Source organism: Pinus tabuliformis, chromosome 2_2 (assembly GCF_031772625.1).
Source record: "Pinus tabuliformis cultivar Carrire ecotype Pingquan chromosome 2_2, CPIR1, whole genome shotgun sequence".
Lineage (NCBI taxonomy): Eukaryota > Viridiplantae > Streptophyta > Pinopsida > Pinales > Pinaceae > Pinus > Pinus tabuliformis.
Window position 1 is genome coordinate 1,120,573,994 of NC_142300.1, and position 25,349 is coordinate 1,120,599,342.

At 39.5% G+C, this 25,349-nt stretch overlaps 1 protein-coding gene across 1 annotated transcript in view; it reads right to left on the bottom strand.

The window, feature by feature from the left end:
• LOC149197331 (PX domain-containing protein EREL1-like) overlaps positions 1–22,713 on the bottom strand; it is a 115,170-nt gene extending 92,457 nt beyond the window's left edge. Inside the window, exons 1-2 of the mRNA XM_089408660.1 lie at positions 22,176–22,713; positions 18,226–18,351 (exon numbers count right to left, since the gene is read on the bottom strand). Of these exons, the coding sequence (XP_089264786.1) occupies positions 18,226–18,351; positions 22,176–22,265 (216 nt within the window). The 5' untranslated portion in view covers positions 22,266–22,713. The remainder of the gene's footprint in view (positions 1–18,225; positions 18,352–22,175) is intronic.
• Between the last annotated feature and the right edge of the window lie 2,636 nt (positions 22,714–25,349).

A 25,349-nucleotide genomic window follows, 5' to 3' on the forward strand; every position in this document is an offset into this window, starting at 1 on the left:
TTTTACCACATACGAGATAATCAATAAAGGCTCAATGGCTTAGTGATACTCCAGCAATTAAAATTTCGAAAGATAAAGTTTGATACATAACCACGTAAAATATTAACCAGAGGTCACATTCATGTAGTTGATCTTCATATGAACATTAAAGCATGTTAAACATTAATTCCCACATCAACATTTTAGCCTCAGCAGAAAAGATGAAAACTAAGAAATTCCCGAGCCAAGACTGAAATTGGCAAAAAATTTCCCAAAATATTTTTATATTTTTCAGATAAAATAAAATTTTAAAACTAAAAAATCTAAATGATACTAAATCAAAAACTAAACTATAAGAAAACAATTTCTATATGCTTTTTTAAAGTTTTATAATTTTTATGAATTTTTTATTGTTATATTTTTTAAAACAAAACTTTAAAAATAAAATCTAAACTAAAACTAAAACAAAACTTGAAATTAAAATCTAATCTAAATCTAAAGTCTAATAAAATGGGACTTTGTAAGTCTTTTTATATTTTTTATGATTTTTTATTTTTATAATTTTTATAAATTTTAATTTTTTTAAGCTCAAAATGAAACAAAGAAATAATATTTAATTTAAAACTATCTAAACAAAAACTAACATCTAACGAAATTTTTTATTTTTTTTATATTTAAATAAATTTAAAACTAAATCAAAATTAATCTAATGTATGAAAACAAAACAAAGCCTAAATAAATAAATAAAAACTTAAGTCTACAGTGAAAAATCGAACACAAATAAAAATAAAAATCGAATTTTTTGATTTTAATTTTTTATATACCTAAATCAGATCAAACAAAAAGACTTACGTTATGAAACAAAAAGACGCCGAAAACTAAATTAACGCTAAGCCTCTAAACTATAATCTGAGTGAAATAAAACCAAAGGCCCAAGCTTTCAAATCGTATTTATGCTGAACCTAAAACGATTTCTTCATACGCAGGCAGGGAGAAGACTCACATATAACAGTTCACCAAAAATTTACCTGGCCCGTATTGTTTGATCAATTTGTGCGTTGTGCATGAGCAGGTTCCTTCAACGGCGGATGGAAGACGTTTGCAGGTTTGCAGCTTCCAACAATCACATAAAGCCTCCAGCGTTGGTCATATGCAAACCCACGATGTTTGACGTTGGGAGCTCCTTTGATGGCGGAAAGAAAAGTTTGCAGTGTGTGAATGCAGGTGTGTGGAACTGGAAGGCGTATGGTGTTTGCAGATCGACCGTGGGTAACTTGACGGCAGCAGACGCGTTTTGCAGATAGAGGCGTGGGAAATCGAACAGCAGGCAGCGTATTGGATTATGAAGAAAATACGCAGCTTCAAGCAGCAATGGAGATCACGTGAGGGAGAGAGGATTGACGCAGGCTTAGTGGCTTGCTGAGAAAGGCGTGTGCAGGATCAGTGGAAAAGAATCGATGGACTGTGGTTTTGAGAAACAGATTCGCCTAAGGGAAATATGCAAAATGACTGCGTAAGGGAGAAAAACACGCAGATCTGGGCATTCAACGGTGAAATGTGAGTGTGGGCTGCTGCCGTTGTGAAGAGTTGCGTGATGGCAGCACAGGGCAGAAATAAAGACTGTCTGTTGGGCAATATGGAGAACACAGGAAAAGGCCACGATCTTCTTTATAGATGGATTCATTTGCAGGTGTAAGGGAATGCAACGAACAGGCAGTTGGCCAAGCGGCAAGGGCTTTGCCCAGGTCACAAAAGTTTTCTTCGGGAACTTTCTTCCTGCAAATAAAACCCTCCAGATCTAAAAACAACTAAAATTGAAACCCTTGGACAGCAAAAGAGCTTGGATAAACCCTCGAAAATCTCCAGAAAACCCTGCAACTTGCAATGACAAAGAACCGAAAACCCAAAAATAATATGTGCAAGAAATGAAGCTGAAAACCCTAAACCTAGCTAAAAATTTACAGTATTTACAGATTTAAGGCTCTTTAGCAGCCAGATTTGTCAATAATCCACAGTTATATTATCATAATTTAATTTTAACGTGAGACACTTCAGAAAACCCTGCATGCATTCATAAAAAAAAATTCAAATGATAAGCCCGGGATCAAGAACTGGCTCGGCTCCTTCAGAAAACACAATCCGGGAGTTCGCTGGTCCAGCCAAGAACTTCCCCTAACGCCCGATAATCTGAAAAAGGGATTTCCTACACAACTTAAAATCAACCATTAACTTAGGGGGAGAAAACAATAGTGAAACCCAGATCAAATGGAGATACCTGCCACTATATTTCAGAATCTAAACTATCATTCAAACCCCAAAGATCAGACAAGATACCTGTGCCTAGATCAATCTTCATTAAGCTATCATCAATGGCTGAAAATAAAATTATGCAGAAAAATAAAACAATCTTACAGCATTTCCAGAAGAGTAACACCAGCAAGATTTTTAACCCCAAAGTCTTCTTTATTGCACAAAAAAATGACTACAAGAGAGCTTTCTTTAGCACCAGACTCTCAGATCCAATCTGATCTCAAATGACCCCTAGCACCCTATTTAAAGGAAAAATTCCCAACGGCTAGTTCGAGTGATCCATGTCAAAATGATCTCGACCGTCGATGAGGATCAAGATATCTCTTAATCTCATCCGTCGAATTTTTAATGCATTAAAAAATTGAAATTCTACATTTATTTACTCAAAAATATTATTATTTTATTATTTTTAGGTTTTTTACTTTATTTTATTATTTTTTATTTTTATCTAAATTTTTATTTATTTTTTTAGTTTATTTTATAAATTTTATTATTTTTTATTTTTTATAATTTTTATTTTTCAGTTATTTTTTTTTTAATTTTTAATTTATTTTTAAATGAATCCTCGAACTTAGCCTTTGGAAAAATCACCTAGGACCTAGGACTTAGGACTTATGAGGGGATTAAAACATTTTCTAACCCTCAAAACACTTTACATCATGACTTTTACAACTTTACATCTCAAGGGGAAGAACCCATTTGACATAGACCCTCATAAACCACCCAATTCTGCGACACAACCATAATCTAGCAGATTAACACACTAGGATTCTCCTAAGATTCTAATGACAAAATCCATTCCGGCTTTGGGGTTACGCTGAAGGAAAACTCTGCCGATCATAGATCAGTGAGACAAAAAACCTTCCGGAACGTAGATTATCACTAGGAAATTAGGTCTACCTAGGCAATTTACATACATGACTCATATCTGCTAAGATTATTTACAATTCACACATGCAGACTGGGTTTACAACATAGTATGATCAAGTCGTTGATGATTGTCGAATGGCACAGACATGTCGATCAAGCGCTATCCCTTTTTGCTAAGAAAGGGGGGTGTACTTGCTATGGGGAGTTGACACGCAGTGGTCAACAATTCTATTGTTCACTAATCTATATTTGCATGTGTGAATTCTATGTTTGCATGTTTAAAATATTGTTGTAGCTTAGTGCATGTCTTTTATATTCGTTGTTTTTCCAAGTTTGGGACATTACAGTGGTATCAGAGCATGTTCTTGGTCAATCGTGGGCACAAGAGCAGTTGATTTCTCGACATTTTGGTGGAATGGTCTATCGTACCAAAGGCAACGGTAGAGGTAGAGGAAGAGGACGTGGAGGAGGAGAACTTGACCATTTCTCTGATAAAAACCTTGACAACGTCACATGGAGGGTTAGGATGGAAATGGAGGAAACGAACATCCTAGGCAAAGAGGACAGAACCAGGTTATGGAGGAGTTGTTGAGAGTGAATTAGCAAATGTTGAGGCAGGGTCAATTAATGATGGACATGATGCAGCAAATGATGGGCCTTCAAGTGCAGAACCAGCCTGAGCATGAGCACAATGGTGATGGAGGTTCCAGAGCAGGAGGTGGGAACCAACACACAAATGAGCGTACATTCCAGCAACCACATACTCCTACTCATGGCCAGGCTAGCCGACCCACTATGCCACAGTTGAGGGATGAGCCAATGAGAGAGAGGGAACCAGATCCTGTTGCAGATTTGGTGCACTCTGTGGAGACAAGGATTAATGAGTATGAGGGGTTAGACCCCAGGATTTAGTGTGCCATGTCTCTTGGTGAGTTTATTCACCTCAAGGAGAGACACAAAACGGGAGATGGATTATCACATAGAGGAGAACAGTCAAAACAGGAGATGTAGAGGGTAGTAGGGTCAACCAAGAGCTCAGCTAGAGCATGGATCCAAAAGCTCGACACTTACCTCCATTTGAACCCCATGCGAGAGACTGGTGCTATTCGATTTGCCACCCTGCATTTGGAGGGAGATGCACAGGAATGGTGGTACCATGGCTTGATCACTCTTGGACATATACACATTACTTCCTACACTGAGTTCAACGGGAGGTTGGTTGAGAGGTTTAATAGGAAGGATCCAAAATTGCACATCAAGGAGTTAACACATCTAAGACAGACTGGTAGTCCTCGAGCTTATATATCAGAGTTCCAACAATTGGCCGTGATGGTTATAGATATTTCAAAGACTTGACTGATCATGTTGTTCATTGAAGGGCTAGTTGATCCCTTACGTGGTTGGGTGAGGGCTTACAGGCCTACAACATTATAGGATGCCATCTCCTAGAGCCAGAGACACAATTGATGCCTTGCCCAAAACCAAGGCCCCTATACTTGCTAGACACACTACACCCCAAGGGGGACGAGACACCAGACAGGTACATAGAGATGTTAGGCGTAGACAGCTTGATGATGAGACTAGAAGGGAAGGGACCTCCATAGGAAGAATTTGTGCTTCACGTGCTAGGAGCCATGGGCATCGGGGCATAAGTGCACCAAGGGCAAGGCCCACTACATTGAGGTGTATTCAAATAGTGAGCTCGATGATGAGATGGAGCAAGAGTTAGATGGAGGAGGTGGAGGACCCCAAACCATGGGAGGTGGACTACCATTACCACCACCACAGGGAGGAGGACCTCTTTTGCCCACCAGAGGAATCATTGCTTCACTTCGGAGAGTTCTGAAGTATCTGACACTACGAATCAAGGGCACAGTGAAGGGACAACAAGTTTCAGTGCTAGTAGACAGTGGGGCAATCCACAATTTTATTTATGCTCAGTTAATGGAGCGAAGAGGCATACTCAGAGACATTCGAGGTGTTTTTAGTGCTTGTACCAAGAGATCAGACCATGCAATGCACGAGATATGTTCCCAACATGACCCTGACCATGGGAAATTATTTGGTGACGGATCATTTCTTTGTGGTTGATGTGCCAGATACCAACGTGGTGATGTCCAGTGGTTATATTCCTTGGGGCGGGTTACTACTAACTGGAAGAAGCTGGATATGATGGGAAGTTAGTAATATTGAGGGGTATGCACTCATATCCGCCACAGACTGTATCAACCCATAGGATGGAGGCCGATTTGAGACATGGAGATATAGAAGGGCAGTAGATTTGCGCATTTCTGAGACAAGCAGCAGCAACCACATCCAAATGTTTTGGCATTACTAGAGAATGCATCAGGTAGTATTCGGGGACATTCCCCAAGTTGTCCACCAAACAGAAGGTTTGCGCACACTATAGAGTTGGAGGAGGGTGTGCATGCAATCATCACCACTCCATACAAGCATCCCAAGTGATGTTGAGGTGAGATCAAGAGAGCTATACAGGAGTTACTGGCCTTAGTACACATCAAACCCAGTTCTAGTCCCTTTGCTTCTTTAGTTGTGTTGGTGAAGAAGAAGTATGGGACACTCTGCATGTGCATTGATTACAAGGCCCTAAACAAAAAGACACTGAAGAATAGGTACCCGATCCCACGCATTGATGAGTTGATGGATGAGCTTAGAGGAGCTAAATACTTCTTTAAGATAGATTTTCATTTGAGGTATCATCAGATTGAAGTGCGGGTGCAAGACATCCTGAAAACTGCGTTCAAATACCACTACGAACATTTTGAGTTCTTGGTGATGCCCTTTGGGTTGACCAACACACCAGCCACATCTCAGTGTTGCATGAACCATGTGTTTCGCAAGCAGTTGCGCAGATTTGTGCTGGTATTCTTTGATGACATTTTGATTTACAGTAGGGCATGGGAGGAGCATCTGCATCACTTGAAAGAGGTCTTGCGCATTTTGGAGCAACAGTTTTGTGGTTGCTTTTTCTATCACTTGCCGCACAAGTGCTTCAAGAGATATGGAAGCTTCCTAGAGACAACCTCTGGGTTGAAGGGAGACCAGTGCCTAGGACATCTTAGAGAGTGCTAGTCAGATTTGACTTAAAGACTTACAGCACTATAGTTTGTCACAAGTAACTCAAATAGGATTGATTCATAACCATTCATAAAGATACAGGGTATGAAGCATCATATACATAGGAATACACAAGGAATAATACTCAACTAGTGGTGGCCAAATCAGATTAAGAATTTGCAGCAAATTAATTGTTGAGACAGATGTAATGGTAGAACGCTGTAAAGGAGAAATCTATCATACAGAGCTTAAACGTTAAGAATTTTGTACATTTAGATTTGGACAGAAGTGAAAGTGAGGAAATGCTTATGGAATGCTAAGATGCACAGAGCGCTTTTTAAAGACTGAAGTTCCACATTAATACAGGCATTATCCATCAATGGTTTGATTTAAATGAATGCATCCAAAGGGAAATATGGCTAGCTGCTACTTAACATGCAATCTGTGAAGAATATTTTTAACACATGAAAATACAGAGGGAGAAGAACATACTGCAATCCAATAAGTTGGAATCACCACAAATCTTGTATTAATCTTCTAAGAAAAACCCAACGTACATCAAGGTCAATACATGCCTTTATGAAACCAAGAAAAGGTCTCTTATGCAGGGTTGCAGGGGAGCGCCCCCCCCCAATCCCACTCCCAATTCGCACTCTTGGCGGGAGCAACTCAAGCTCCCGACAAAAGAAATTCGCTCCCTGGTTTTTTCGGAAGCGAATTAGCTCTCGCCGCTCCGGGAGCGATTTTCTCAATGGGAGAGCCATCGCTCCCGACCGCTCCCCCATTGAAAAAATCGCTCCCACCCGGTGAAAAGGAAGCCCATGCGAACAAGAGGGATGGCGATGGCAACGTAGAGAGAGGGGGAAAGGGAGGGAAAAGGGGAGAGGAGAGAGGGAATGGGGGGGGGGAATAAATAGACCCTCTCCCCTCACATTATTCACTTCATCCATTGAGAAAGCAAGAGAGTTTGGAGCAAGAGAGAGTTTGAAACTTGGAGAGAGGAGCTTGGAGGAGTTTTGTAAAAAAATTTCTCATTTCCCACCCCGGTTTTCAGTTCCACCTTATTTCTCCAAAATAGTTAAATGCCCTTTCCCATATCCATACATTCAACAACTGGAAAATAAATTTTGCTGAAAACACAAATTCTAGAAATTTTACAGAATGCTGGAAAATGCAGAAATATAAAAATCAGCACATACAAACAGCGATTTAACTCATTTAAACACAGTGATTTTTGGTCAAGGTGACCCTGGAAAAACCCCCTACAACTCTTGGGGAAAACCAGTTCGAGAGCTCTTTCTTATTTTTGAAAAATGCTTTTTACAGTGAGAAATATTCAACAAAAAATCAGCAAGCAAATTTTACAACTTATCTCGTTTTCCGTGCCTCACAGCCAACTGGGAAAACTTGCAAACAGCAAAACAGAACAGCAATAAATGTTGTACGGCCTCCTCGAAAAAATAGCAGTACAGCTGTACGGATTTCTGCCCTCGACTTGCTGAAACTCAGCTGTACGGACTTGCTGAAACTCCGTTGTACGGACTTGCTGAAACTCCGCTGTACGGACTTGCTGAAACTCCGTTGTACGGACTTGCTGAAACTCCGCCTTGCTGAAACTCCGCTGTACGGACTTGCTGAAACTCCGCCTTGCTGAAACTCCGCTGTACAGACTTGTTGAAACTCCGCTGTATGGACTTGCTGAAACTCCTCCTCCTCACTGTCCAGAAATCTCCCTTGCTCTCTTGCTCTCCTTCTCTCAATCTGCTCATGAAAGAATGAATGACATTTTCCTCATTTTCCTCCCTTAATCTAACCCTAAGTGACTTTTGGGTAATCCCTAAATCCAATGGTTGAAATAGATTGAGATCTAAAGCTGAGATTAAATGCTCATTTAAATCTCACTTTCTATTTTTTAATTCACCCCACTTTAATAAAGACTCACTTAGTCATTTATTTCCAAAGTCACTTTTCCTTTCTAATTTTACATTGACTTTATTAAAATCACTTTAAAATTAGACTTTAGTAACTTTATCACTTAAAGTCACTTTTAAATTAAATTTGACTTTATAAAAATTTTAAAGTCGCTTTAGAAGAAAAAAATAAATTCTTTTGGACACTTTTCCCTAGGCCAAAGATCAAAGCCTTAGGGAACCACCTGTCCTCCGGTACCAAATTTCAACAAGTTTGAGGAGCTTGCAAGGGGAGATTGGATCTTGAGATTGAAGGCCAAAGAGGTAGGATCTACACTCTAATCTAGCACTATTTTTATGTTCATTGCTAAATAAATAAATTTCTCTATTTCCCATTCTCATTCATCCATTTTTTCGCAGATTCAAAACTTCAAATTTCAAACATCATAGTTATATGGTTTGGCATTTTCTTCTTCTTGGTTCCTTTTTTGGTTATTATGGTGTTGGAGAGTAGAAAAAGGAGGGCTGAACATGAAGAAGAGGATGAAGAAGTGGGTTATAGTGGATTTGATGAAAATCCAGAGAGGAGTACTTTGGTGAGGAGGAAGAGAGAGAACATGATTCAACCCAAAAAACTAACAAGACCAAACGCCATTGTGGAAATATGTTTCTAGGCCTAAAACAGGGAAAGGGGGTGGAACCACTAAATTTCACTGCCCCCATTGTAACAATACTTACACAGGTTCATACACCCGTGCCAGAAAGCACCTCTGTGGGAAAAGGCCAGGGGATGGAGATAAACAAATAAGAATCAAAACTTGTGCAAGTGTGTCAACAACAGATAGAGCCAAATACATAAGGGAAGAGGAGGACGCCCAATATAAATCTAACAAATCAAAGGGTTTCTTTGAACATAGCTCACAATCACATCAACACGCATGAAGAACCCCTTCAGCATCATCCTATGGCAATGGATATGGAGGCACAGGGTCACCAAACATCTCTTTAAGGCGTAGAACCATATCATATTTCCTTGATGAAGGGTGTAGGAATGATGTGGATTCGAAAGTTTACTGGTTTCTCTATGCATGTGGGACACCATTCAATGTTCTTCGATCACCTTATTGCATGAAATGGTTTCTACCATAAATGATGCCCCTAAAAGATACAAGAGCCCTAGGTATGACAAGGCTAGAACGGTTGGACTTGATCATGAAAAAGAAAAACTATCACATACTTTGGGTAGAATGACAAATTCTTGGACTGATCATGGGGTGTTCATTGTATCTGATGGATGGACAAATGTAAAAGGCAAGCCATTGATAAGTGTTCATGTTGTGTCTGTTAGTGGTACCATCTTTCTTTCAACATATGATTATTCAAATAAGTTCAAGACCGTCATCAACATTGCAACACCATCACTGATAATGCTGCTAATTGTAAGGCAACGGGAGCAATTATTGAGGATAAATACCCCAACATATTTTGGTCTAGGTGTTTGGTTCACACAAAGAACCTTTTGTTGCATGATATTATTAAGAACAAAAACCAACAATATAAATGGATTGGTGATTTGTAAAAGAGAGGCAAACAAATGATAAAATTTATTACAAATCATAGCAATACCCATGGGCATTTCTGCAGTCACTCAAGATTGGAGTTATTTGAAGATTGCGAAGACTAGATTTGCTAGCTATTACCTCACCTTCAGGCGCCTTTTGAAGGTAAGAGAGTCATTGGTTAGCATGGTATCAAGTCCACACTAACGTGTATTAAAGGACAGGGCTACAAATGCAACTGACAAGCAAGGTTTTGAACAGGTGGAGGAGACCGCTCTTGATGGTCTGTTTTGGGCACATGTGAGGCAAGTACTGGAATTCACCAAGCCCATTTATCACATGATTCATTTTGCAGATACAGATAAACCATTGATTGGGGAGGTGTATGAGCGGATGGATACCATGTTGGGGCAAATAAAAGATATACTTTAGAAAGATGATCCCAACTTGTATACGCTGATTCACGATTGTGTGTGTACACGGTGGAATAAACTTAATGTTCCACTACATGCTTTGGCATATATCCTTACGCCAAAATACTACTCTCCATCTTAGTTGGGCCAACCTGCACCTGGGGCTAGAATTAGGTTCAAACCCCATACAAATGAAGAGGTATCTACAGGATATTTGGAAGCATTAGACAATTTGATACCTAACAGGGTGGAGGGTGCTAATGTGCATCTTGAATTAGGCAGATACTTCAATTGCACTGGTTTGTTTGGTTTTTTGCATGCAATGGAGGATAGAGACAAATTTGATGCTCTCACATGGTGGGAAGCATATCGCGGATGGGACATTTGCCAAAATTGGCAAAAAAAGTTCTCTCACAGGTTGTAAATACTTCTTCTGTAGAGAGGTGTTGGAGCACCTACAGCTTCATACATAATGTGAGAAGAAACAAACTAAATGAAAGCCGGGCAAAAAGATTGGTTTATGTGCACTACAACTTGAGGTTGTTGATTCATTACTGTGATCATGCTTATGAGGATCCAACATATAAAATTTGGGACAACCACCCAGAGGACGATAATTTGGAGGATGGCACTATACATCTTGAAGAATTGGAAGAAGAGCTTATGAGAGATGAAAATGAAAGAACAACCATGCCACCCCCACCATCTAGTAGCAGTGCCAGTGCTCGAGTTCCAAGTATTGTTCCTTTGTTGTCGTCGCCTCCTCCATCTACATCCTCACGTGGAGGGCATGTGGCTTCTGGTTCTGGTCATGGGACTGTGCAGGAGGAGACTCCTAGAAGACCACCACGACCTGCTCAGAAATTAGACATTTCTCGTGGCGGCAAGAGGAAGTTGTAGATAATAGATTTACTTGTCTTTTGAATTTTCTAGTTTCTAGTAGTTTTAATAACTATTGACTCTTTCATATTTATTATGATATTTTTTGTAAACAATATATGATTATGACAATTTAAGTTTGAAGTTTGAAGTTGGCAATTATAACTCATTGGTAATGAATTATGAATATGATGCTTCGTGAAAGTTGAAAGTTGTTTCATTTCATGTTAGATATTCTTTGTTGTAATGGTTACACTTAACTTACAAGTACAACTTTGGTGATCAATTAGGATAAATGTTATATATTGAATTTTGAAAGCTTGAAACTTTAAGATTAATGAATCATGAGACTCAATATGTTGTATGTTACTAAATTGTGGACGTGGTTAATGAAGATTATAACTTCTAGATGATTGTTGTTAGATGGTTCAATCTATGTTTTTTATATCTAATTCATCATTCTACATGCTTTTGTTGACATATATGCATCAAAATATAAAAAAATATAACAAAAAAAAAAATTTAAATATATATATATATATATATCATAAAAATAGCTCCCAAACAGGGAACTTCTGAAAATGTCGCTCTCGCTCCCCGTTTTCGCTCGCACTCCCAAGTAACCTTTCTCTTAAGAGAAGTATTTCCAGAAAAATTTGAACCCTTCTTAAGTGTTTCTTCCCTCCTTTTATAAGGAGAGGGAGAGTTTGAAAACAATTACAAAATATCCAGCCTGAGCTACAGCTGTCCGATCCACTAGCTATCTCGGCGTGCAAGGCTTTGTCACCCAAATCATTGCAACAGAATGATTATTTTTCTTTAAAATACAATAATAACAGACTAACAAAACAACTCAATAACAAAACATGGGAAAAAACTGAATGATGACTATAGCCAAAATATCTCCACGCCACTTCCTATGATGGCCTCTGATCAAGCCACGTCTCTGCCACATTATGCCTCTTACATTACTGAGTCGGTTCCCTTGTCGCTTTTTGCCTGAACTGAAAGAACTTCCCACTCTCTAGAGCTGGGAGCGATTAACAATGATGGCCTTTGTGTTGCTCAGGAATCATAGCTACCAACTCATCCATCCCTCTAAACTTTCAGTATCATGCAATCGGAGCCCCTTTATGCCTTGTAGTGTCGCTGTAGTGCATTATCGAAGAAGTCCCATATCACAATCTTCATAGTGGTGCGGCATTCAAATCCGTCGATTGTCGACCTCCGATTGGATGAGCGACCTCCGATTGGATGAGCTCCTTGGTGTTTGGTCCTTCCCGCATTTCTCTCCAAAAGACCAAGGGTTGTGACTGCATGCTTAGCCTTAAGGCGCTAAGGCCTTATGTTCCTGCCCAGGAGCTACTTTTCCTTTATAAACTACTCTCCGCCCCTGGTTCTTTAAGTTCCTCTTGACCATGGGCTAGCCATGTATCAGAGCTCCATTATCAACGATTTTCAAGTGACCACTGCTACAAAATGCCGATATCCATCAACCTCCGATATGCGATGTGTGATGTGACATCATCCTTGCCACTTGGCACTTCCTTAGTGGTGACACATGTCACCCTTTTTTGGCCTTTTATGACCCCTGAAAATGGCGAATCTGCCTACCACGTGTCCACCATAAAGCCATGTCATGATGACGTTAGCCACCACGTAGCTTAGCGAAACCAATCACTATTCAACACGTGTCCCTCATCGGAACCAATCTTACATTACCACGTGTCCCGTTAGAGGAGAGAAAAGGCCCGAACCTGCTCTGGTTTTTCACTAAAATCCTTTGTTAATTCATCTTCAGTCTTTCCCAGTGCTTCAACACTGAAGGCACAATCCCGACGATTTAACACTATCGGCATTCACCGATCGCAACTTTGTTAAGGTTGAAGGTTGAAATTTTGAAAACGCCAATCACCGATATGCGATATGGCCTGGACCTCCAATATTGCGGGACCTCTGATATTGCGATCGCGGATGTGCCCTACTGCCTGATCCTCCGATTTGCAATTTGCAACACGTCTTGGACCTCCGATATGCTCCTCTCCTTCCTTCCTTTCAAAGGCAACAAAACCCCTTAAACTTCAACTGCCCATATCTTCTGATCTAGAAGTCCATTTTCAGACTTCCACATACCATTGGAAAGCTTGTTCAGAGCACTTTCCAATGGACTATTTTTTACAGCCGGAACACATTTTGTAGAAGGTGACAACAAGTTCTACGCCAAGATGTCCAAGTGTGATTTTGGTTTGATATAGATGTTGTATCTCGGGCATCTAATCAAAGAGGATGAATTCAGAGTCCATTAAGAGAAGATCAGGGCTATCTTGGATTGGCCTACACCTAGGAATGTGACAGAGTTGCGAGGTTTCCTGGGCATATGCACTTACTACAGGGAGTTTGCGAAGGGATTTTCACAGTTGGCAGCACCACTCACAGACTTGACAAGGAAGGGAGCATTTGAATGGACAGACGTGGCACAAGAGGTTTTTGAGCACCTCAAGCAGGTGATGAGCAGTTGTCCAATTTTGGATTTACCTGATTTTTCACAACCCTTTGTATTGGAGTGTGATGCATCAAGAGAGGGTGTGGGAGCAGTTATGACGCAGGGACGCCACTCAATTGCATTTGGGAGCCGGAAGCTATAGCCATTGCATTTGAGAGCTGGAAGCTACAGCTAAATGAGAGATTATATTCCATCTATGATAAGGAGATGTTGGCCATAATGCATGCGTCGCCCAAGTTCCAACAGTGTTTGGTGGGTAATAGGTTCAAGGTGAAGACTAATCACAACAGTCTTTGATTCTTTTTGGGGCAAAAGGAGCTTTAGGAGAGGCAACAAAAGTGGGTGAGTAAGAAGAATGAGTACGTCAAGGGCAAGCGTAATGTGGTGGCAGGTGCACTATCTAGCAGACCTGCGATGGTCACTTATGGAATCACCCAGGATAGGAGGGGGCAATTGCTAGTAGAGTACTCCAAGGATCGACAGGCATTCGAGATCTTGGATGGTATTTTTGGAGATGACAGATATCGAGTGTTGGATGAGGTCATATACTATAAGGACGGGATATAATTGGTGCCAAGCTCACAATTGAAGGAAAATATTTTGCATGCAACACATAACTCACCTATAGCAGGCCATTAGGGGTTTTTCAAAACCTGTCGGACCATCAGAGAGCGTTTTACTTGGAGAGGCCTCAAGGAAAATGTTCTGAGGCACGTACAGGAGCGCGATGTTCGCTAGAGGAATAAAGGAGAATAGACATATCCAACTGGTTTACTTTAGCCTCTTCCTAATCCAGAGAAGAAGTGGGAGAGCATATCTGTAGATTTTATCACCGGACTTCCAGTTGTTCAAGGGTGTGATTGCATATATGTGGTGGTGGACAAACTGACCAAGTTTGCTCACTTCTTCGTCATTCCATCCAGATCTTCAAACTCATAGATAGTTGAGCTCTTCTCCAGGGAGGTATTCAGGTTGCATGGTCTTCCCAAGACCATCATCAATGACCGAGATCCCAGATTTATGGGGGTGTTTTGGCAGGAGTTATTCAGATTGGTGGGCACTGAGCATACTCCTAGCACTAGCTACCACCCCCAAATAGATGGGCAGAAAGAGATTGTGAATAAATGGCTAGAGCGGTATTTGCGGAATTGCGTGACAGGGCAACATCAAGCATGGGTGAAGTGGCTTCAATGGGAGAGTAATGCTACAACACCACTCAACATATGCCCATGGGAGAGTAATCCTTTTCGTGTCCTTTATGGTTATGATGCATTATCGTTTGTTGACATGGTTTTTGGCCACAGTCGAGCCCTAGGGGCAAAGGATTGGATACAGGAGAGCCAGGAAATCCCAAGGGCTCTCAAGGATAACTTGCAGACAACGCAAAATCAGCATAAGATTTATACATACAAGCACCGTGTGGGGAGACATTTTGAGGTTGGGGGCATAATTTTCTTGCGTCTCTAGTCGTATAGACAATCCACACTGAAGTAGAAGGGAGCTAAGAAGCTCAAACTACATTTTTATGGGACGTATAGGGTGATCCAACGAGTTGGAGAGGTGGCCTACATGTTGGAGCTTCCACTGGGAAGCAAGGTGAATATTGTGTTCCATGTGCCTTGCCTGAAAAAGGCCTTGGGACAACAAGTTACAGCTATAGCAGAACTGCCACCCTTGGACGATGAGGGACATCTGATTCTAATACCTGAGGCCATACTGCAGGAGAGGGAGAGGAGGCTCAAGAACAGGACCATCACAAAATATCATGTCAGGTGGAAGGACCTACCAGAGGAGGATGCCACTTGGGAGGGAGAACAAATTCTACAGCATCCAGCATTGCAGTTACTTGAGGACAAGCAACATTTTGGAGGGGAGCACTGTCATGTCCCCAATTAAAAATTTTGCGAAGGGGATTCTCAATTTTGCAATTTTGGCGATTAATATAATACTATGACAAATAAAATTTAGGAAAAAACAAGTTGTGGAGGTATTAATTTAATTCTGGAGAAAAAGGAAGGCTCAACTTAGGAAAAGAAAAAAAAATTAAAGTGGCATTAAGTTGTGGGGGTCAAGAAAGGGAAATCAAACCACAAGGGAAAAGGGAATGAGAAAAGCAAGGGCCGAATTGGTGGAGCCCACAAGCAAAGGGTGAGCAACAATTATAAAAGGAAGGAAGAGCCTCATTCTTGGCATCATTTTGGCATTTCATTTTCAAAATTGGAGAGTTTGCTTGAGTTGCTTGGCCAAGCAAACCAGTGTTGTTTAGCACAAGGGTTTTCCAAGCACAAATCCCAACTCTTCTTCAATGAACTTCGAGTGTCACTCTAGAAGAGAGATTTTGAACAGGATTTGGCATTTTTGGTGGATTATTGCAGAGCATCTTCAGCTAGTGCGAATTTTTGGAGGACGCAATTAGAGTTTTCGTGGTGCTTTGAGGAGCTGGAATTTGGTGTCCTCCGGGCCAGAGATTTTGCAAAAAAAATCCTTTGAGGAGGACGAGTTTCTCTTGGGAATTTTCCAGGCTAAAAGTGCTGAAGTTTGGGGAGCTGAATTTTCTCTTTCTTGGGCCTGTGTTGGTGTTTACTGGTTGTTTCCTGCACAGAGGTTGAGCTTGGGTGTTTTGTGGGTTGTTGGAGTTGATTATTGCTGCAAGATTGAAGAAGAATTTTCGTTGGGCTTTGGAGGTGCTTACCTTTGGGAAGATTGAGTATTTTCAGCCATTCGATTTTTGTGGCTCACTATCATTCCACTCCATTTTACTCAATTATAGATGAAAATAAAATAAAATGGCTTAGATTTATGGTTGTTGTTCTATTGTTTACTGATTTATATTTGCTATGTGAATTTTGTGTTGCATGTTTAAAATTTTGTTGTAGCTTAGTGCGCGTTTTTGATATCCATTGTTTCTCCTACTTTGGGACATTACAGCTTCTTGAGGAAGGTTCAACCTTGGACCCTTGCTTGTTGGATGTGCTCACCTTGGAGCATGACTTGTGTCACTTAGAGTTGGAGCACTTCACATGTGGGCTTATCTATTGTTTAGTCAGGTTACTTGTAGTGGACTAGGTCCACTTGTTATCACTGGCCTCCTTCAGCTTTCATATAGATAAAGGGAAAGGAGGGTCTTTTATCACTTCAATGTTGTCCACTCATGTGATCACAAACTTGTGTTAGAGATGTGAGCCAGAGTGAACTCGTCTCATTCTACTCTTCTTCATTTGTATTTGCTCTCTTTGTCTTAAGCACTAGGGTTCTTGAGGGGATTCAAGGTGAGGATAGGGTTCAACTTATGCCCTAAGAAGACAAAGAAAGCTAGGATTTGGGATAAACCGTAGAAGGTCGATAATTTTTTATTAGTTAAACTTTGTTCTTCATCTTCTTTTGCTATTGATTCAGGAGTTATTCTTGCACTTCCTGATTATATTTACTCTAGATGTATGTTTTAGTCCCATTAACCTAACTTGGTGGTCATTTGTTGAACATTACGAAAATTATCTTATCTTATATCTCGCAATAAACCTGGCATTGTACTTTTCAACGATCACGTATTTTTGGAACACAGGATTTGATGAATTATCGGCTCAAACTAGGGTGAAAGATTTTGTTGATTAGGGATGCCAAAGATATTTCTGCTAGTGCTCATTCTCAGGTCACTGCACCCCTAATTCCATTAAGGCAGATGCTCTCTATGATCTTGTACTTCTATGTTCTCTGTATTATATACACAGAATTTATTCAAAAAAATAAAAGCTTCCTGTGCAGCAAGAACCAAAAATAGTCTCATAAATTTGTTCATACATATGGCTATTAATTGGCTTGCATGTGCATGATAAGACATGAATCTGTCAAAAACATATCCAGATCAGAACCTATTTAGATTGATGCTATATCCTTCCCCAATCCATATCCATGAAGGATCTAAATATGTCCTCGAGAAAGATGCAAATCAGATATCTATACAGGACTATCTAGGAGGAAGAGGAAGGATTCAATAATATGGCTGCTCCCCATTTCTCATTTGAAAAATCATTTTGTATATTGAGCATCACTTCCATCTATGTTCATCACATGCATTGTATAGATTATGAGTTGAATAAGATCAAGATCAACATTGCAAAATGGTTAACACTTCAAGTAATATATCATAGATGTCAAGTGATTTCACAACCCAGTTCCATTCTCACTTCTAGGTTGTTGCAAGGATGACAGTAGAAACCAAGCTATCTGTCATTTGCATACCAGATCTGGAACCTACTCTTCTACCTTTCATATTCTAGCACTCCACTATGGTATATTTCTAGAGAGACAAGATTTTAAAACGTATACAAAGCGGAGAAATAACCATTACCAGCAATAAAATCAAACACAAACAGAAGAATTATGAGTGGGAGAAAAACAATAGTGTCACATATCATATCTTGACGAGTACATGAAATGTATACGTGTTAAAAATCCATAGCCCATTTAAAACCTTCATTGTTTTTTATCACTTTGTGTTCCTTTCAAAGTGTTAGCCTGACACAAATTTTTCAACTCAATCATTGACATATCCTTTTCCTTTATTTATGTTACAGTGAAAAACAGAAAATATCCAATTAGTTCACCAAAAGCAAAAATAAGAAACAAAAAAATAGTGAATCCCGGCATGATAGAAATTAAAAAGGCATAGATCATGAAATTGTGGTTACAAAATGCTTGAGAACATTAAAGAGCATTCTGCTTACCACTGTGGGATTAATCAAGGTACCATCTGCAGTTTTTGCTTCAGGAAGGACAACCCACGAAGGAATCATCACACAAAAACTCCATCCAGTCCGTGGATCATGTGGCCAAATAGTATCGCGTCCAGTCTACCAAAATCAAAAACACCATTGTCAATCATTGTTATAAATCCTTGAAGCTCTTAAAAAAGGCCGGATGTCTTGCTCACATTCAATTAGGAGTGACTTCAAATGGAGTCAAACCAACATTCAGAATAAATGCGCTCAGTTTTATGCTAACTTCAGCTATGTATCACATATCGTAAAGAGGAGTGTGCATTGGTTCAATCAAGACTGAAGAACTTCATTATAAAAGAATATATGCAATAAAGTAGATATCAAAACAAAAGATGGAAGACACAGTAAGCACTTTTGAAAAGTTCATATTACTATTTCTGTCACAAACTTCCAATAGTGTAGATGACAGAACTGTCAGTGTGAAAGTGAAACTAAAGATGTTGTCACATGATTGGAACAAAAGGAGTGACGAAGCTCGTGTTTGAAAAAAATTGCACCACGAAAAGAAAGATGTTACAGATTTGTACTTTTCTATTTTGAACTTTAACCTTACCTTTTTTAGGTGACTTAATCTAAATTGACTGGTCACCCAATTGATTCTATCTTATTGGAGACATGGTCAACTTTGATCACTCCCCCACAATTTTGTACTCCATATCATAGTTCTAAAACCTAGCCCAATCCGAACCGAAACTGGTCAAACCAGTCAGTTGGACAGGGCCAAGTACCAAATTGACCAACAACCCGAACTAGTGAGCTGGCTTGTACCAGTTTACTATCAAACAAACCCAAATCAGCCAGTCCCATCTTGAGCCACCTGAGCAAGTTAGGCTGCATGAACCCCACACAAGCAGACTTTAAATGAGTGTATAGGCTGGCTTTTAGGCTAGGATCCCCACTCATGCTTTTGCTAGGCATTGTATTATTACAACTACTGCTACTACTAAGGTTGCAGATGTTTGTAAGGAGTCCGAGACAAACCAAATGATGTTTATGTAGCTTCTGTTTATGATCCCATTTCTAATAGTGGTGATGAGTTTGATGAGTGATCAGTGATTTTTAGTAGGGCAGTGGCCCAATAGCTTGTAGCATGGTTTTTGGACTAGTCTAGGGACTATTTAACACCCCATTAAACTGTATCTTGTTGTTGATATGCATTGCGCCCAGTGCCATTTTGGTATATTCACCCTTACATGGTGTATAGATGAACAAACTTTGCATCTTGTCTCTGATGGTTTGGAATCTTAAAAATAATTTTTTCATAAAGATATTATGTATTTTATGTATTTTCTTAAAAGCCAGTTCATAGAATCCAGATTGATCCAAGTCAATTCGAGCCCATGAAGAAACCTGGTTTCATAGGTGGTCGCTTCAATGATCAGTTCCAAGTTTTAAAACTATGCTCTATATATAGTAACAGAGATAAGTGTACAACTTATGTATAACGTTGAATCTCCTCTCTTATACTTGCATACTTGATCTCTTATATTCGCTTGTGTGTGAGTATTCACATTATTGGTACTATGCTCGTATCATAGCCTATAGGTGGAAGAAGGAGATGGAATGTTCTTGGTGAGAAATCCCTAGTTGTAGAGTGAATATAGAGGCTAGGGGAAGATGGCACCATTTACCCACATGCAGTTGTTGGTTTGTTACTGGAATTTGAGCCAAAAACTACCATACCAAGTTCTCCCAAAGATCAATTAGCAATTGGACTCTGCATTCATACACTAAAGTACTTGATAAGTTGAACTTCTAAAGGACTATGTATCAAAAAAGGAAATGCACGAGTTGGTGTTCTGATTATCAAAGAGAAAGAGACTTGTGGCTTATTCAACATTGGTGAGGCGCCTAGAATATCATATGGTGTGGTAAATTGGTCTAGTCAAGAGTATTGTGGGACGGAATGAGGGAGAGATAGATCCAAGTGGCTTTCCTTCACCCTTGCAGTCTAATAATGGCCCGACTTGGAGGTGCCATCTACAATAGGTGCCTACAGCTAGGAGTTGAATCACTACGCTACAGACTACAACTGATTTGGTGGATAAATATTTTAGAAAAATAGATTTGTCTTTTGTAAATTAATTCCTTGAATTTTGTTGCCTATTTCAATTTTGTTAATGGAATGGTTAGTTGATGGAAAATCTCATTGTGGAATATTTGAAAGAATTGGAACAGTTAATTATTATAAAATATGTTTATGCATGATTAATTTCTACATATAAATGCATTAACAATTGTTGGGTGCCATCAGTGTCCCAACTTGGTTCATTGTTAGCAAATGAGCAAAAATTCAAGACAAGTGCCTCGCTGCAAAGGGTCGTAGTTCCAAGCAAATTGCATCCTTGTACTCGGTAGACCAAACACCTTATTTGAGAACACAAATATCCAAATTCTATTTCCAAACATGCTAGATATTCTTTGTCTACACAATGTAGCAAACAAAAGTGTTGTAACAGCGTAAAATCTTGGTAGTCTATAGAAATAAATGGGCACAAGAACAAAGCACAGAAGTGCACCCGTAAGAGAAACACGAGTACAACAGAAGCTGTAGAAGCCCACCCATAGGCGTAGGAGGTGCAGCCAAAAAAAGCACAAATAACAGGCACAACCCAACACAACGGGATTTTGGCAGCTGTGGCAAGGGAGTCTCAAGTATTGGAACTCTGATCTTGGGATACAAGCGTGGTGTAATCAAAGTCATGTGTGGTGGCCAATTCAGTTAATGCAGTATCCCAGGAAGGCCTATCACACAATGAAAATTCCCGCAAAACTTTCAAATTCGAAATACAAAGGCATATCTAAGCAACCAGACAACTGCCTCCAAGATAATGAACATGTGCTACCCACAAACTTTATCTACTAATGCAGTTCATATAAAATTTTACCATGGCAGCTTTTAGTTTAGATTGATGTACATTACGCTTCTTAGATAGAATTTGTTTTAAATAGGAAATTTACCCTGTCACCCAACTTAAGAATTTGGATAATATTGACAGACTTCAAGACCTTTCGAAGCCAACCTAAAAGTTTTCTCGATCTTTGACTTAAAATTTAATTATAAAAAGTAATAAAATAAAATAAAAAAGCAAGCGCCTCCTTTAAACTCTAGAAGCATTATCATCAAACCGGATCCGTCAAGCACCACAAGTGGCCCTTTTTCACCAGCAAGACAGCCCTCAAAGAGCAAACTATTTAATCACAGGCACTTCCATTCAGCTAAGCCTCTGTAACCAGAGTTACTCTTCCATCCAAATAACACAGGGCTTGCACCTGATTCAACGCAGCCGTTTGTTCGTGCCTCTGCAAGAATTGAACCTTGGTGGGTGTCCGAGTCAACGCACGCTACTGCCTGCACTGTTGAACAGCAACCCAATTGGTAGACTCTACTAATTTGGCCACAAAGTCTTCATCACATAGCCCTTGATTACATTTTTAACCGAAAATTATTCCAGTGGCATCACGAGCAGGCATGACCGAGAATCTCAACATGCTAGGAAAACTCATAATGGAAATTTCCGAACGCAGTCTGAAATTCTAAAACCAACATATTTTAAACATGTTTACAGTCGAGTAAACCAGATGTTTAATTGGGCATTAAATGTAAACGAGCAATTAAAAGCAATTGGGGTTTGCCCGACTCAGTTTAGCCACAACTTCAACTCCCTAAAGATCCACCATGGATCCATCCAAGCTATGATCTAGATAAAAAACCTTCCTATGTCTTTCATCATTTCCTCCTAGTCAAACATCGGGTCCTCGAAGAAATCGAATTTGCAACACCAGAAGCAGTGAATATACAAATAAAAAGAGAATTCGATGAAATCTCAATCGTCCTGCCACAGAAAAGGATATCAAAACTGAAAATTAAAATGAAAGAATGGATGAATTGTTACCCATTTGCGAGGGGGAGGGCTCCAATCCATTCCCAGAGGCAATGGCGATGTCCCATCGTGGCGATACTTGGGAGGGCTCCTGGCGTTCATTGTCTGTATTATTTACAGAGCTCTTCCCTTTGTCCCTGATAGATAATATCCAGGATTTTGAATTGTTCGTCTGTAACTTTTCCGATCCAATCGCCCTAAAAATTTCATTTACGGACAGCCAGATAGATCCGATCTGCAGGAGCTGATCCAATTGTAGGCCCGTCTGAACAAACCCTTGCTAACTTTGAAGGGAAAATTATATGCAGATGTTTAGGTGTAGTTCTACTTCTGTGAATTTTGTTGCCTTGCCTAGTCTATATGTTTATTTGTCTCTAGTAGTATTGATTATATTTCTGAGTTTTTATATTGACACATGTTTGCACTCTCGGCCTTGCGTGCTCTTCCAGCGCTTGGGAGGGTGGGGCTGGGGCGAAGCCATGTGAAAGAGTGTTTCGGCGTGTAAACGAATGGAGAGTGGTTGTTGTATGCTTCATTTGTGTAGCTGTAAACAATGAATTTTCCATTAGTGGTTTGGGGATGATTCTTATTGGTAGGTAAGTGTAGCTGTAAACAATGAGTTTTCAAGTCGTGGTTTGGGGTGATTTTTATGGGATGGTGTTCTTGCATTTCAATTGGGCCTTTAAATGAGGTGAGTTGCAAGTAACTGTGATTATTATTCTTGTGAATTTTTATTTTTTTTAATTGGATTGGTTGTGTGGTAACGTTGGTTCTTATTTTCTCATAACGCTCAAATTCTTTTAACAAGTTTTCTCTTTTTTTCGCTGGCCAATCCATTTTTATAAACAAGTTTACTTATGAATCTTTAGGGTTGAATTCATAAATAATGTCTATTTAAAAAATAAAATTAAAAAAAATCAAAATTATGTATATATGTTTATTTATTTGAATTATTATTATTCAATTTTAAGAAAAAATCAAAATTATGTATATATGTTTATTTATTTGAATTATTATTATTCAATTTTAAGGTCACGGCTAAGTCGGACACTAAAGTGTATGAGACTTTCTTGGTTGTGGGACAAGGGACTCACACCTGTGTGAGACCCTCTTGTTTGTAGGACAAGGGACCCACCTTCACCTAGACACCAAATTGGTGTATGAGACCGCCTTGTTTGTGGGACAAGGGACCCCTTCGCGTAGCAATTTGAGTGCTAAGTCTACGAAGGGATACATACTCTACTCCCCTCCGGTTTTGAACCTGTGACCTCTTAGGAGGAAACACGTGCTCTTAACCATTAGGCCCACTCAGTTGTATAAAGAGTCTTTTGTAAACTTTTAGCTAATAAAGCGAAGAAGTTAATCCTTCATGTTTTTAATTGCTTTTAGTCAAAGAAAGTTAAATGTTCTATGATTTGAATGCATTATTACTAAACCAAAAAAAATGTTGAAATTGTATTTCTTAATTATTGAGAAAAAAATTAATATACAAATGGATTCAATGCCCTTAAGGCCCAAAAACGGGTACTCTTATTTGCAAAAGCACAAATATATATTGAATACTAACCTGCATTGTTAGTAAATTCTATTCATATTAAGAATATTGGCATGCACTACTAGTAAAACCCACTCAAAGTTGTTTATCTTGCATACATATTATAGCTTGCATAAACTCATAGGTGTCAAGCTTGAACAATGACTTGCATTATTAGCAGAATCCTTTCAAATTAAGAATTCTAACCTGCACTATTAGTAAAACCCTTTCAAATTAGTTTATGAATCATAGCAATTGCATGCATCTCATAGTTAATGGTCGCAGCAATTGCATGCATTCAAATTATAAATATGTCTTTATCTATTTTTATATTTGGATAAGTGTATAAGGGAGAGAGCATTGGAGTACATAGGCCTTTAGGGCTAGTTATTATATGTAGGTCATTCCCAATTAAGGGTTCTCCTCTCCTTTTATATTGATGATAATTTATTTCCAGTTGTTCATTAGTCGGGTCTACAATCGACTGGTTTATTGAGAGGCTAGGTTCTTAGGTTGATCTATTGGTTAATAAGTCAGGTTCTCCATGGAGAAAGAAGAGTTGGTTGATTCTAAATCAGAGGAAGGTGGTGATGTCTATATTTGGGCATCCACCTCATATTTTAAGTCCAAGACATCTATTGATAAGGCAAAAGCGTGGCCAAAAATTGAGCCCCGGACTAACCCCTTTCCAATAACGACTAATGTAACACCCTCCTCCCACATCTACCCAAGCAATCGGTCAGCCTGGGTAAACATGGGATGAGAGGCCACTATGATATGATTCGACCTCCTAAGTCACGTTAAGGAAGTGGAACCGACAGAAACACACCATACAGACATTCAACATCAGCTTCGGGACCCTCAGGAACCAATCCAACACTTCAAACAGCTTGCCCTTGGGTCCCACTTAACTTTTGGACCACTTAAGCCTTAGTCGCTCTCATGTTATAGGCATGAAAGCATCCAGAAACCCAAAGTCGCTCTCACAAGCTTGCCTGCCAGTGTCCAGAGACTAAATTTGTCAATGTTATGCTAGCGTCCCCGAGATTTGAGCCAACTTTTCAGGCCTAGAGCCCAGGTCATTGCCCAGCATTGAACCATCTCTTCATAATAGTAAAATAACATGGAAATGACAGTGCTAAAGCAAATACTTGTTTAAGACCTTAACTGGACCCTTACTAGCCATGACAGGCATTTCGTCAAACATATCAAGAATATGTAATCTACAGGTGTAAATAACATATCTAAGCATAAGGGTCTCATACTTATCTAAGATTCGTCATGAAGCATTGATGTATCAACACATTAACTATCATTCCATCCATAGTTCATAGATACATTGTTCATTCAAGTAGAAACATGATGAGAGCCATACATAGTTGTTGTCGCAAGATATATACATAACCAACGTAATAGGGACATAAATATAAATGAAATCACAGGCATATAATCCAGTATATTACTCATAGAAATACAAGGAGAAATAAACTCTTATTGATGATGCAAAATCCAACCCGGGATGGGACTTCCACGTTCCACACGACCGTAGAATGGCTGAGCCAAATCTCTCTTCAGTCATTCACCCCCATGCCGTATTCCAAGCATGATTGTGGGATCTCGTAGAACGCATCAATCAAAACTCATCCAGGGCT